This window comes from Rhinopithecus bieti, unplaced genomic scaffold, assembly GCF_001698545.2.
Source record: "Rhinopithecus bieti isolate Rb0 unplaced genomic scaffold, ASM169854v2 scaffold_14225, whole genome shotgun sequence".
NCBI classification, from domain to species: Eukaryota; Metazoa; Chordata; class Mammalia; order Primates; family Cercopithecidae; genus Rhinopithecus; species Rhinopithecus bieti.
In genome coordinates, this window is record NW_016807704.1 from 283,487 (window position 1) to 297,820 (window position 14,334).

The following is a 14,334-nucleotide window of genomic DNA, read 5'->3' on the forward strand; positions in this document are numbered from 1 at the left end:
GGGGGGGAGGGATTGCATTGGGGAGTTATACATGATATAAATGATGAATTGATGGGTGCTGACGAGTTGATGGGTGCAGCACACCAACATGGCACAAGTATACATATGTAACAAACCTGCACGTTATGCACATGTACCCTAGAACTTGAAGTATAATAAAAAGAAAGAAAGAAAGAAAGAAAGAAAGAAAGAAAGAAAGAAAGAAAGAAAGAAAGAAAGAAAGAAAGAAAGAAAGAAAGAAAAGGAAACTTCATGGCCACTACACTATAGGGTATGTGGCACTGTAGGAGCACAGGAAACTACAGGGTTCCAATGATTAGAAAACAAACAAACAAAAAAAAAACTATTGAAAGCCCACTGCTTTAGAAGAAAAAAATGATCTCTGAAGTAGATCTCCTAATAGTTTACCCATTTAAAATATCTAACTATTCAGATAATCTGGAGTGGCAGTTTCTGCTTTGAAAATGCTTTCTGGGATTACACAAAACTGGAAGTCCAGTGCTTCCAATGTGGTGATCTAGGTCATATCCTCAGAGCTCTTGAGTCACAAGGCCCCCAGATGATTCTCCCAGGTCATTTCTTACACACTCTCCTTTTCTTCCAGGAAAAGTATAGGAAGGTATATGTCTGGGTTCTCTTTGCCACAGTATAGTTCCAGTTAATAAGGTAGCTTTTACCTTTTGACACTCTTTTCTTGCCAACGTAACAGTTTATTTCGAACAGTGGTTTATGGCACATTGCATCAGAATCACTTCAGGTGTCTGTTAAAGAGTGAGATTCCTGGGTCCAGCCCAAGAACTACTGAATGCGACACTCAGGGAGGGGGCTTGGGAATGTGTATTGCTAGCAAATGTCACAAGTAAGTCTTAAGCATACTAAAGTCTGAGAACCACTGCTTTAATATACAGTTCCTGGCAGGGCATGGTGGCTTATGCCTGTAATCCCATCACTTTGGGAGGCCTAGGCAGGCAGATCCCTTGATGTCAGGAGTTTGAGACCAGCCTGGCTGATGTGGCAAAACCCTATCTCTACTAAAATACAAAAATTAGCCAGGCGTGATGGCACATGCCTGTAGTCCCAGCTACTCGGGAGGCTGAGGCAGGAGAATCGCTTGAACCCAGGGGGCAGAGGTTGCAGTGAGCCAAGATCGTGTTAATGTACTCCAGCCTGGGCAACAGAGTGAGATGCCATCTCTAATAATAATAATAATAATAACAATAATAATATAGCTCCTTTAGAGTTGGGGATGGGGTAGGGAAGGCTCTTCCTTTTATGTTTTGGGACAATTTATCACTTGGAATATTTGTCCCCTGATCACCTGCTGAATACATCTGCTAACCAAATACAGTAAATGCTAACCAAATACAGTAAATGCTCAAGGAATATTTGTTGAAAGATGACTTGAGGAACATAGCATTATACTTCCTTAATGACTGTGATAAGCAAAACATTTTGGTTCTTCAAACCTAGATAGTAGTTGTTTTATTCTAAATAAGTTAAACAATTCTTATAGTCTTGTATGTCATGTGTACAGAATAGCTATAATTTTAAAACTGCAAGAGTAAGACAAGCCAAATTTTCTTTATTTATCCATCTGGATAATTGAGAATCAAACTTTATTTAGATGTTAGGCTTGTTCTGATACAGACCTTCAAAAAAACAAATCACTGGAGCTTCTCATGTCAGCAAAATCTGGTTTAAAGAATTCCTGCAAAGTAAAAATAAATGGATGAAAATATAAACATCTATAGCAAATATAAATGCAAATATAAATGCAAAACAACAAAAAACTTTCATAGAGTTTCTTGATATGCTTTGGCTGTGTCCCCATCCAAATCTCGTCTTGTAGTTCCCATAATTCCCACATGTCATGGGAGGGACCCAATGGGAGGTAACTGAATCATGGGGGTGATTACCCTCATGCTGTTCTCATGATAGTGAGTGAGTTCTCATGAGATCTGATGGTTTTATAAGGGGCTTTCCCCCCTTTTGCTTGGCACTTCTCTCTCCTGCTGCCTTTTGAAGAAGGACATGTTTGCTTCCCCTTCAGCCATGATTGTAAGTTTCCTGAGGTTTCCCCAGCCACATGGAACTGTGAGTCAATTAAACCTCTTTCCTTTATAAATTACCCAATCTCAGGTATTTCTTCATAGCAACATGAGAACGGAATAATACAGTTGTCATAGGGATCAAAAAGTGAACAGGAGTGTCAGCAAATGTTAGGGGGACTATGAGGCTGGCCTGAGGGGTGGAGAAATGGGCAAAAGAATGTAGAGGCTAGGGTAAACTAGAAGAGAAAAACAATGAGTAGCCTAAGAACATTAAGGCCTACTCATCAAACCTCCCAAGAACCAGAAAACTAAGGATGTTAAGAAACCAAAAAGCTAATCTACAAGGCAAAAGGTAAAAGAAACAGGACGTTTAACTCGGTTCTTCAAGTATTAGGTCAATCAATTACACATTGTACTACATTATACTACTAGACTACTTTGTAAGGCTTTCTTAAACTCCAACACTAGTATCCAATCAAAACTGTATAATCACCTCAGAATCTGCATGGGAGAAGGGCCCTCAATTTTCAGTTTTTTGTTTTTTTTGTTTTTTTAAATTTTAAGCTCCTTCTAATATTCCCAGCTTAGAAAATCTTGGGAAAACTGAACTACAGCCCATTCTTCCATATATGTTCTTTGCAGAAGAGAACAGACAAGGAGTAAATAAAAGCAATACATGATTACTCTCCAGAGGCCTTACTTCTTAGGAGACTGTGCCATTCAGAAGGGAGGCAAGGCTTTCCTCCCCATCGATTTATTAGTGGGACATGTTATATGTGTGGTATGCTGTGTGTATGTGCATGTGTGCATGTACATGAATGAGTGTATTAAGAGGACATGTGTGGGACCAACCAACATCCAGACTATGACGTACCTTGAGCCTATCAGCAGCAGGATGGAAACACTCACATGAATGCTGTCACTCTGGAAAAGACATGAAGTTTTATGTATATATGTTAGTCTTTCCTCCGTAGCAGAGGAGAGGAATCGAGACAGAGAGAAGCAGGACTTACATACATGGAGACATTCTCCTGAGTTGGGGGACAGAACAGGGTGGAGGGGTTGGTCCTCCCCGCTTCCTCCCTGTACATTCTGAACGGCCAGGTGAGAGGCAGAACTCCAACAAAAAGAAAGAAAGAACTGAAGATAGACTACACTGGGAACTCACTCTGGCTGCTGTGGGCAGACATATTCTTTTTCAAAGACATAGTTGAAGCACTAGCCTTAAAATTTGTGAGAGGTTGCAAGCCTGCATGAAAATAAAAGAGATAAGAAAAACAGTAAAGTAAATATTGGCAAAGTCTTCTAAAATTAATCTGTGATAAAAGACAAAAAAGTAACCTTGTAGGCAAAAGCAAAATTACCTGCAAACAACTTTTTTTCTAGTTCTTCTTGGATCTTAAGAAGAATTCTCTCCTGTTCTAAGGCTTCCATATACTTTGAGTAGCACCAGGTTGGCTAAAAATACAATTTTCAAAGTTAATTCTGAAATGTTTGCCTTAGGAAATAAACTGAAGGTAAGATGTCTTCTATCAGCCTCTTCATTTAAATTTTTATTAAAGTATAACACACATAAAGAAAAGTGCACATCACAAGTTTATAATGATATGAATTTTCACCAACTGAATGTGCCCAGGTCACCTTTTAACTGGGTACCACAAATTATTATCAACCTACCTTAGTCCATTTTCATACAAATATTTATGATAAAGTAAGTGTATTTTCTTCTATAGCCTTGACAAAATATTTAAATTCCCTGGTTCGAAGGGAGGAGATGGGGTGGGAACATGAGGCTGGTGATATTCTGCTTCTCAGTGAATCAATGTTAACAAAAGCTTTACAGATATCTTGACAACTATTCAGTCATCTTTATATATTCAATTTGATTATAAATTTAGTGCTTAGGAAAGATCTCTATATATTCAATTTGATGTAAATCAAGTTTTAGGGGGAGAGTAATTTTGCATTTGGATTCATTATAATTCTTCAATGTGCAAAATCTATTTAAAACAAATGCATATACAGTGAGCCCTTCTGCATCCACAGCTTCTGCATCTTCAGATTCAACCCAATTGCAGATCAAAAATATTTTTAAAAATCAACAAAACATAATACAAACAAAATATATAGTATAACTATGTACATAGCATTTACTTATGCTATAGTATAATACTTAGGTAATATGTGTAATCTAGAGGTGATTCAAAATATATGGGAGGATGTGGATAGGTTATATGCAAATACCATGTTGTTTTATATCAGGGACTTGAGCATCTTCAGATTTTGATATCTGCAGGTAGTCTTGGAACCACCCCACAGTAGATACTGAGGAACAACTGTATAGGGTATCTACATTTACAAAATGTCAGTGTATTATTACTTTACAAATTGCTAAAGTAATTCAACATGCATACTTTAAACAGAAGTCATAATAAGCTACATTTATATTTATAAAATATCTTTGGTTTCTAAAAATATTTTAGTTTCTTACAAAAATCTTGAATATGACAAGATAGCATCATCATTACCACCACCATCATCATCATCCCTTACTCTCTCTCTCTCTTTTTAACAGATAAGGTAAGTGGCTCAAAGGAAATTATGTGATTATATCCAGGTTTCGGGGTTAATACTGACTTGTGATAAAACAAAGATTAGAAGCCTGTTACCTCACGACTGTAATCCTAGCACTTTGGGAGGCTAAGGTGGGAGGATTGCACAAGTCCAGGAGTTTGAGACCAGCCTGGGAAATATGGCGAAACCTTATATCTACAAAAAATACAAAAAAATTAGCCAGGCGTGGTTAAGTTGTGCGCCTGTAGTCCCGGCTACTTGGGAGACTGAAGTAAGGATTCCTTGAGCCTAGGAAGTTGAGGTTGCAAAGAGCCCTTACACCCTTTAACCTGCAAAGAGTTACCGCCCCCCGCCCCCCACCCTGGGGAAAAAAACAAGACCCTGCCCAAAAAAAAAAAAAAAGAAAAGAAAAGAAGAAGCCTAGTATCTCTAACTGGACATTTCTCCCTTTCACACTGTGTTTCTAAAATTTAATGCTAGTCATTTGCTAATGAATGGTATTATTTACTAGGTATCATAGGCTTTTAGATATCTCTTTCAGTATACAGTTCCACAAAATTGGATATTTCTCTTCTCTCAATAATAGCTTCATAGTTGGTCAGTTATCTTAGCTGGGTAACTGAACTTACTTGACATTCCTAAATGCCAAAAAGATTGTTTCTTGAGTTAGTATTATCCCAAGATACAAATGCTTTCAATACAAGTCATCAAAAATAGATACAAGTTAAACATATGAAATTTCAGGGAAGTAACAGTTATAAATGTACTAGTTATAAATGTAAATGTGAACACAGACACTATAATGTATTGGTTGGTGGTCATGTATGGTTAATTTTATGACTACTTCAAAAAACTAAAAATTTGAGACTAAGCATTTGACATTCTTCTGTCATTTTTTAACCTAAGAATACAACATCCTATATATATTCCATCTTGTTCTATTATACTGTATCTGTCTTACTTTCTTTTCCAACAAGATGATCATTTCAACTTCTGCAATTTAAGTCTTCCTCATGTATCTCAAGAAGTTATTTTTCTTTATTAAACTATCTGGGATTGGCTGAAATTTTAACGCTCTCTGAAGGCTCAAAGAAACTCCCTTCAATCTCTCCTACTATTATAATTATAGGCTTATTTTCAAACAAACACATTTCTAGTACTGTACAATGACTGAGTTACTGCATTCCACTATCCAGTGCTCTAGAGGGGAAATGGGGTCTGCACCATCTTGCATGCTTACCTGTCGGCCATATGGTTGGAGGCCTAGGAAGGAATCACTGAGTAAAGCAGTTTTGATAGCAGGCACTGAAGTATTTGCATATTGTTTGATTCCATCCTGTAATTATATTAAATTAAATTATTCCCCAAAAAAGATAATGCTATGTTAATATAAACTTATGGTTAAGGAGTTGTAACATCATACAACACAATATTTCATAGAGAGTGCTGCACTTGAGGTTTCATCAAGTCAATATCACTAATGTGACAGAGTCTCCTGCTTTGATCTTTAATTTTATTTCATACTAATATAAAAATGCTTTAAAATAAATGAGAGAAATGATTAAGTTGAATGTAAAATCATTCCCAAATTCTGGAATCTAAGAAATACCACTATAAACATTTTCATGAACATCCATCCATATTTCTCACTAGGGAAAATGCATAGATTCACAATTTTAATCTTTATATTTTATTATATAAATTTTATACAAATAGAATCTAACTATATTTGCTCTTTTTAAATCTGCCTTTTCATGTAGAATATGTTGTGAAAATGTGAAAATATAGAACTGGAATGTACGCTGGGCCTTTGTATTATTTATCATTGTTTATCTGCTGTAGAACAGTGTCTGCCACATAGTATGCACTCAAATAATTTGCTGAATGATGAAATTAATAAATTACATCACCATTTTCAGTGGATGAATGATCTTATGCACTAAAAGGTTTGCTGAATGATAAAATGAATAAATGTTATAATCACTTTCAACAGATAAAATTCTAGGAAAAGGATGTACCATGGATAATTTAATTAGCAACACTTATTAGAAATTTAGGTCGTTTTCTTACTCAGAAACAGAAAGTCAAAAACCACATGTTCTCCCTTGTAAGTGGGAGCTAAATGATGGGTACACACAGACATACAGAGTAGAGTAACAGACACTGGTGACTCCAAAAGTTGGGAGGGTGGGAGGCAAATGAAGGATGAAATACAACCTGTTGGGTACAACATACACTATTTGGTTGATGAGTATACTTCAAAGCCTAGACTTTACCACACACAACATACCCATGTAACACAACTGCACTTGTACTTCTAAATTTATACAAATAAAAAATTAAATTTCTTTAAAAAAAGAAAAAAAGAACTTACCCAAACTTAAGAGAAAAACACATTTGAAGTAATTATAACAAAAAAGAACCATGTATAATTGCATTTCAATTAATACAAATCTTTAAGAAAACAAATAAGCCAATAGATGAGTAAAGAAGAGATACCACAGAAACTTCCCCAAAGAGGAAATGCTACTGCTTAACAAAAATGGACAATTTTTTCAATATCCCTACTAATCAAAGCTATGAAAATAAGAAAAACATTTCATGCCTTTCAAATTAGTCTTTAAAAATAATATGAGAGTTTCAATGTATGAATTTTGAGGAACACAAACATGTAGTCCATACCAACTACTTTTCATTTCTAGAACTTCATTATCCGAAACAGAAGCTCTGTACCCATTAAATAATAATTTCTCATTGCCTTCTGTCCCTAGACCCTGGCACCTCTATTCTACTTTCTGTTTCTATGAATTTGACTATTCTAGGTACCTCATCTGGCAAGATGACTGACTAGGAAGAGCTCAGGTCTGCAGCTCCCAGCGAGACCAACACAGAAGGAGGGTGATTTCTGCATTTCCTCCTGAGGTACTGCTTCATCTCATTGGGACTGGTTAGACGGTACAGCCCATGGAGTGTGAGCAGAAGCAGGGTGGGGTGTTGCCTCACCTGGGAAGTGCAAGGGGTTGGGGAACTCCCTCCCCTAGCCAAGGGAAGCCATGAGGGACTGTGCCATAAGGAACGATGCACTCCAGCCCAGAAACTATGCTTTTCCCACGGTCTTTGCAACCCGCAGGCCAGGAGATTCCCTTGGATGCCTATGCCACCAGGGCCCTGGGTTTCAAGCACAAAAGTCGGCAGCCATTTGGGCAGACACCGAGCTAGCTCCAGTTTTGTTTTTTGTTTTTTTTTTCTGTATCCCAGTGGAGCCTGGAACCCTAGTGAGACAGTCATTCACTCCCCTGGAAAGGGAGCTGAAGTCAGGGAGCCAAGTGGTCTCACTCAGTGGGTCCCATCCCCAAGGACCCCAGCAAGCTAAGATCCTCTGGCTTGAAATTCTTGCTGCCAGCACAGCAGTGTGAAGTCAACCTGGGACCTAATGGAGCTGAAAAACACAGCGCAAGAACTTCGTGAAGCATACACAAACATCAATAGCCAGACTGATCAAGCAGAAGAATGGATTGAAGATCAACTGAAGGAAAACTCGTGAAGACAAGATTAGAGAAAAAGAATGAAAAGGAACAAACAAAGCCTCCAAGAAATATGGGACTATGTGAAAAGACCAAATCTACATTTGACTGGTGTACCTGAAAGTGATGGGGAGAATGGAACCAAGTTGGAAAAAACATTTCAGGATATTATCCGGGAGAATATCCCCAACCTAGCAAGACAGGCCAACATTCAAATTCAGGAAATACAGAAAAAGCCACTAAGATACTCCTTGAGAAGAGCAACCCCAAGATACATAGTCATCAGATTCTCCAAGGTTGAAATGAAGGAAAAAGTGTTAGGGGCAGCCAGAGACAAAGGTCAGGTTACCTAAACAGGGAAGCCCATCAGACTAACAGTGGATCTCCTGGAAGAAACCCTGTAGGGTAAGCCAGGAGAGAGTGGGGGCCACTATTCAACATCCTTAAAGAAAAGAATTTTCAACTCAGAATTTCATATCCAGCCAAACTAAGCTTCATAAGTGAAGGCGAAATAATCCTTTACAGACAAACAAATGCTGAGGGATTGTGTGACCACCAGGCTTGCCTTACAAGAGCTCCTGAAGGAAGCACTAACTATAGAAAGGAAAAACTGGTAACAGTCACTGCAAAAACATACCAAAATACAAAGACCAATGACACTATGAAGAAACTGCATCAAGTAATGTGAAAAATAATCAGCTAGCATCATGATGACAGGATCAAATTCACACATAACAATATAAACCTTATGTAAATAGGCTAAATGCCCCAATTAAAAGACACAAACTGGCAAATTGGATAAAGAGTCAAGACCCATCAGTGCGCTGTATCCAGGTGACCCATCTCATGTGCATAGGCTCAAAATAAAGGAATGGAGGTATATTTACCAAGAAAATGGAAAGCAAAAAAAAGCAGGGGTAGAAATCCTAGTCTCTGATAAAACAGACTTTAAACCAACAAAGATCAAAAAAGACAAAGAAGGGCATTACATAATGGTAAAGGGATCAGTGCAGCAAGAAGAGCTAACTCTCCTAAATATCCTAAATATATGTGCACCCAACATAGGAGATTCATAAAGCAAGTTCTTAGAGACCTACAAAGAGACTTAGACTCCCACACAATAATAATGGGAGACTTTAATACTCACCTGTCAATATTAGACAGATCAATGAGACAGAAAATTAACAAGGATATTCAGGATTGAACTCAGCTCTGGACCAAGTGGACCTAATAGACATCTACAGAACTCTCCACCCCAAATTAACAGAATATACATTCTTCTCAGCATCACGTAACACTTATTCTAAAATCAACAACATGATTGGAAGTAAAATACTCCTCAGCAAATGCAAAATAACAGAAACCATAACAAACAGTCTCTCAGACCACAGTGCAATCAGAACTCAGGATTAAGAAACTCACTTAAAACTACACAACTACATGGAAACTGAACAACCAGCTCCTGAATGACTATTGGGTAAATAACAAAATTAAGGCAGAAATAAATAAGTTCTTTGAAACCAATTAGAACAAAGACACAATGTACCAGAGTCTCGGGGACACAGCTAAAACAGTGTTAAGAGGGAAATTTATAGCACTAAATTCCCACATCAGAAAATGGGAAAGATCTAAAATCAACACCCTAACATCACAATTAAAAGAACTAGAGAAGAAAGAACAAACAAATTCAAAAGCTAGCAGAAAATAAGAAATAACAAAGATCAGAGCAAAACTGAAGGAGATACAGACACCAAAAACCCTTAAAAAAATCACTGAATCCAGGAGTTGGTTATTTGAAAAGATTAACATAATAGACCACTACCCAGACTAATAAAGAAGAAAAGACAGAAGAATCAAATAGATACAATAAAAAAATGATAAAGGGGATATCACCACAGATCCCACAGAAAAACAAACTACCATCAGAGAATACTATAAATACCTCTATGCAAATAAACTAGAAAATCTAGAAGAAATGGATATATTCATGGACACATACACCCTCCCAAGACTAAACCAGGAAGAAGTTGAATCCCTGAATAGACCAATAACAAGTTCTGAAATTGAGGTGTAATTAGGCACCTACCAACTAAAAAAAGCCTAGGACCAGATGGATTCACAGCCAAATTCTACCAGAGGTACAAAGAGGCGCTGGTACCATTCCTTCTGAAACTATTCCAAGGAGTAGAAAAAGAGGGACTCTCCCTAACTCATTTTATGAGGCCAGCATCATCCTGATACCAAAACCTGGCAGATACACAACAAAAAAGAAAATTTTAGGCCAATATCCCTGATGAACATCAATGCAAAAATCTTCAATAAAACATTTGCAAGCTGAATCCAGCAGTACATCAAAAAGCTTATCCACCACAATCAAGTTGGCTTCATCCCTGGGATGCAAGGCTGGTTCAATATATGCAAATCAATAAACGTAATCCATCACATAAACAGAACCAATGACAAAAACCACATGATTATCTCAATAGATGCAGAAAAGGCCTTTGATAAAATTCAACACCCCTTCATGCTAAAAACACTCAATAAACTAGGTATTGATGGAACATATCTCAAAATAATATGGTCAATTTATGAAAAACCCATAGCCAATATCATACTGAATGGGCAAAAGCTGAAAGGATTCCCTTTGAAAACCGGCACAAGACAAGGATGCCGTCTTTCACCATTCCTATTCAACATAGTACTGGAAGTTCTGGCCAGGGCAATCAGGTAAGAGAAAGAAATAAAGGGTATTCAAATAGGAAGAGAGGAAGTCAAATTGTCTCTGTTTGCAGATGACACGATCGTATATTTAGAAAACCCCATCGTCTCAGCCCAAAAATTCCTTAAGCTGATAAGCAACTTCAGCAAAGTCTCAGAATACAAAATCAATGTGCAAAACCTCACAAGCATTCCTATACAACAATAATAGAGAGCCAAATCATGAGTGAACTCCCATTCACAATTGCTACAAAGAAAATAAAATACTTAGGAATCCAACTTACAAGGGATCTGAAGAACCTCTTTAAGGAGAACTACAAACCAATGCTGAAGGAAATAAGAGAGGACACAAACAAATGGAAAAACATTCCATGCTTATGAATAGGAAGAACCAATATCGTGGGATAGGAAGAATCAATATCATGAAAATGGCCATACTGTCCAAAGTAATTTATAGATTCAACGTTATTCCCATCAAGTTACCATTGACTTTCTTCACAGAGCTAGAAAAAACTACTTTAAAGTTCATATGGAACCAAAAGAGAGCCCATAGAGCCAAGACAATCCTAAGCAAAAAGAACAAAGATGGAAGCATCACACTACCTGACTTCAAACTATACTACATGACTACAGTAACAAAAACAGCATGGTACTCGTACAAAAACAGATATATAGACCAATGGAACAAAACAGAGGCCTCAGAAATAACACCACACATCTATAAACATCTAATCTTCGACAAACCTGATAAAAACAAGCAATAGGGAAAGGATTCCCTATTTAATAAATGGTGTTGGGAAAACTGGTTAGCCATGTGCAGAAAACTGAAACTGGACCCCTTTCTTAAACCTTATACAAAAATTAACTCAAGATGGATTAAAGAGTTAAACATAAAACCTAAAACCATTAAAAACCCTAGAAGAAAACCTAGGCAATACCACTCAGGACATAGGCATGGGCAAAGACTTCATGACTAAAACACCAAAAGCAACTGCAACAAAAGCCAAAATAGACAAGTGGGATCTAATTAAACTAAAGAGCTTCTGCACAGCAAAAGAAACTATCATCAGAGGCAACAGGCAACCTACAGATTGGGAGAAAATTTATGCAATCTATCCATCTGACAGAGGTCTAATATCCAGAATCTACAAGGAACTTAAACAAATTTACAGGGAAAAAACAAACAATCCCATCAAAAAGTGGGCAAAGGATATGAACAGACACTTCTCAAAATAAGACATTTACGTGGCCAACAAACATATGAAAAATAGTTAATCATTACTGGTCATTAGAGAAATAAAAATCAAAACCACAATGAGATACCATCTCACACCAGTTAGAATGGCGATCATTAAAAAGTCAGGAAATAGGGCAGGCATGGTGGCTCACACCTGTAATCCCAGCACTTTGGGAGGTCAAAGAGGGTGGATCACGAGGTCAGGAGATCGAGACCATCCTGGCTAATACAGTGAAACCCTGTCTCTACTAAAAATACAAATTAGATGGGTGTGGTGGCAGGCGCCTGTAGTCCCAGCTACTCAGGAGGCTGAGGCAGGAGAATGGTGTGAACTTGGGAGGTGGAGCTTGCAGTGAGCAGAGACTACGCCACTGCACTCCAGCCTGGGTGACCTAGCAAGACTCCATCTCAAAAAAAAAAAAAAGGTCAGGAAATAACAGACGCTAGAGAAGATGTGGAGAAACAGGAACACTTTTACACTGTTGATGGAAGTGTAAATTAGTTCAACCATTGTGGAAGACAATATGGCGATTCCTCAAGGATCTAGAACCAGAAATACCATTTGACCCAGCAATCCCATTACTGGCTATATACCCAAAGGATTATAAATCATTCTACTATAAAGACACATGCACATGTATGTCTATTGCAGCACTATTCAAAATAGCAAAGACTTGGAACCAACCCAAATGCCCATCAATGATAGACTGGATTAAGAAAATGTGGCACATATACACCATGGAATACTATGCAGCCATAAAAAAGGATGAATTCATGTCCTTTGTAGGGACATGGAAGAAGCTGGGAACCATCATTCTCAGCAAACTAATACAGGAACAGAAAACCAAACACCACATGTTCTCACTCATAAGTGGGAGTCGAACAATGAGAACACATAGACACAGGGAGGGCAACATCACACACCAGGGCCTGTCAGGGGTGGGGGCAAGGGGAGAGAGAGCATTAGGACAAATACCTAATGCATGTGGGGCTTAAAACCTAGATGACATGGCCAGGCATGGTGGCTCATGCCTTAATCCCAGCACTTTGGGAGACCGAGGCAGGCGAATCACTAGGTCAGGAGTTCGAGACCAGCCTGGCCAACATGGTGAAACTCTGTTTCTACTAAAAATCGAAAAAATTAGCTGGGCATACTGGCGGGCGCCTGTAATCCCAGCTACTTGGGAGGCTGAGGCAGAAGAATCGCTTGAACCTGGGAGGCAGAAGTTGCAGTGAGCCGAGATCACACCACTGTACTCCAGCCCAGGCGACAGAGTGAGACTCCATCTCAAAAAAAACAAAAACAAAAACAAAAAACACCAAAAACCCAGATGATGGGTTGATGGGTGCAGCGAACTACCATGGCACATATATACCTATGTAACAAACCCGCACATTATGTACATGTATCCCAGAAATTAAAGTATAATAAAAAATGCATATTAACAAAAGTGTAGCAAAATGGGTATTTTCTGCCAATTTAGATTGCAGATCATTTTAAATTGGCATACACTTTTTAATAGAATAATTTGTATCTTGTCTGATCTTTGAAGCTAAGCAGAATGGAATCTGGTCACTACTCACATGAGAGAGTAATTTGTAAATGTATTGAATGCCTTAAAATGGTTATACCCTTTCAGCAGTAATTACATATTGAAATGTATAGTTTCATGAAGTAACCCAAAACTTTGGTGGTGGGCTGGGGTTGGGGAGGAGTGGTTTTACCCAACAAGATCAATATTACAACAGCATAAGCAACAGTGAGATAGAAATGTTTAGATTTAAACATTTGGTTAAATAACCCATGGCCATAACCCTTCCATGGAACATTATCTAGTCATAAAAGGCTATGTTCACAAAGAATGTTTAATGTAGAAAATGGTTATGATACAACAGTAATGAGAAAAAAAGATTAAAACTGTGTATAATGAATGGATATAAGGCCGGGTGCAGTTGCTCATGTCTGTAATCCCAACACTTTGCAAGGCTGAGGTGGGTGGGTCACTTGAGGTCAGGAGTTCGAGACCAGCCTGGCCAACATGGTGAAACCCCATCTCTACTAAAAATATGAAAATTAGCCAGGTGTGGCGCTGGGTGCGTGTAATCTCAGCTACTTGGGAGTCTGAGGCAGGAGAATTGCTTGAACCTGAGAGGCAGAGGTTGCAGTGAGCTGAGATCATGCCACTGTACTCCAGCTTGGATGACAGAGCAAGACTCTGTCTAAAAAAAA

The 14,334-nt window shown here is 38.0% G+C and overlaps 1 protein-coding gene across 2 annotated transcripts in view; it reads right to left on the reverse strand.

Annotated features, from left to right (window-relative positions):
- RGS22 (regulator of G protein signaling 22) overlaps positions 1–14,334 on the reverse strand; it is a 140,390-nt gene that overhangs the window by 14,615 nt on the left and 111,441 nt on the right. The window contains exons 21-25 of one of the 2 annotated variants that reach the window (XM_017883365.1): positions 5,866–5,961; positions 3,416–3,509; positions 3,220–3,300; positions 2,926–2,975; positions 1,650–1,708 (exon numbers count right to left, since the gene is read on the reverse strand). In XM_017883365.1, coding sequence (XP_017738854.1) covers positions 2,971–2,975; positions 3,220–3,300; positions 3,416–3,509; positions 5,866–5,961 — 276 coding nt within the window. In that variant the 3' untranslated portion in view covers positions 1,650–1,708; positions 2,926–2,970. Of the gene's footprint in view, positions 1–1,562; positions 1,709–2,925; positions 2,976–3,219; positions 3,301–3,415; positions 3,510–5,865; positions 5,962–14,334 lie in introns of those variants that run through there. The other variant, XM_017883366.1, reaches the window with a different exon arrangement.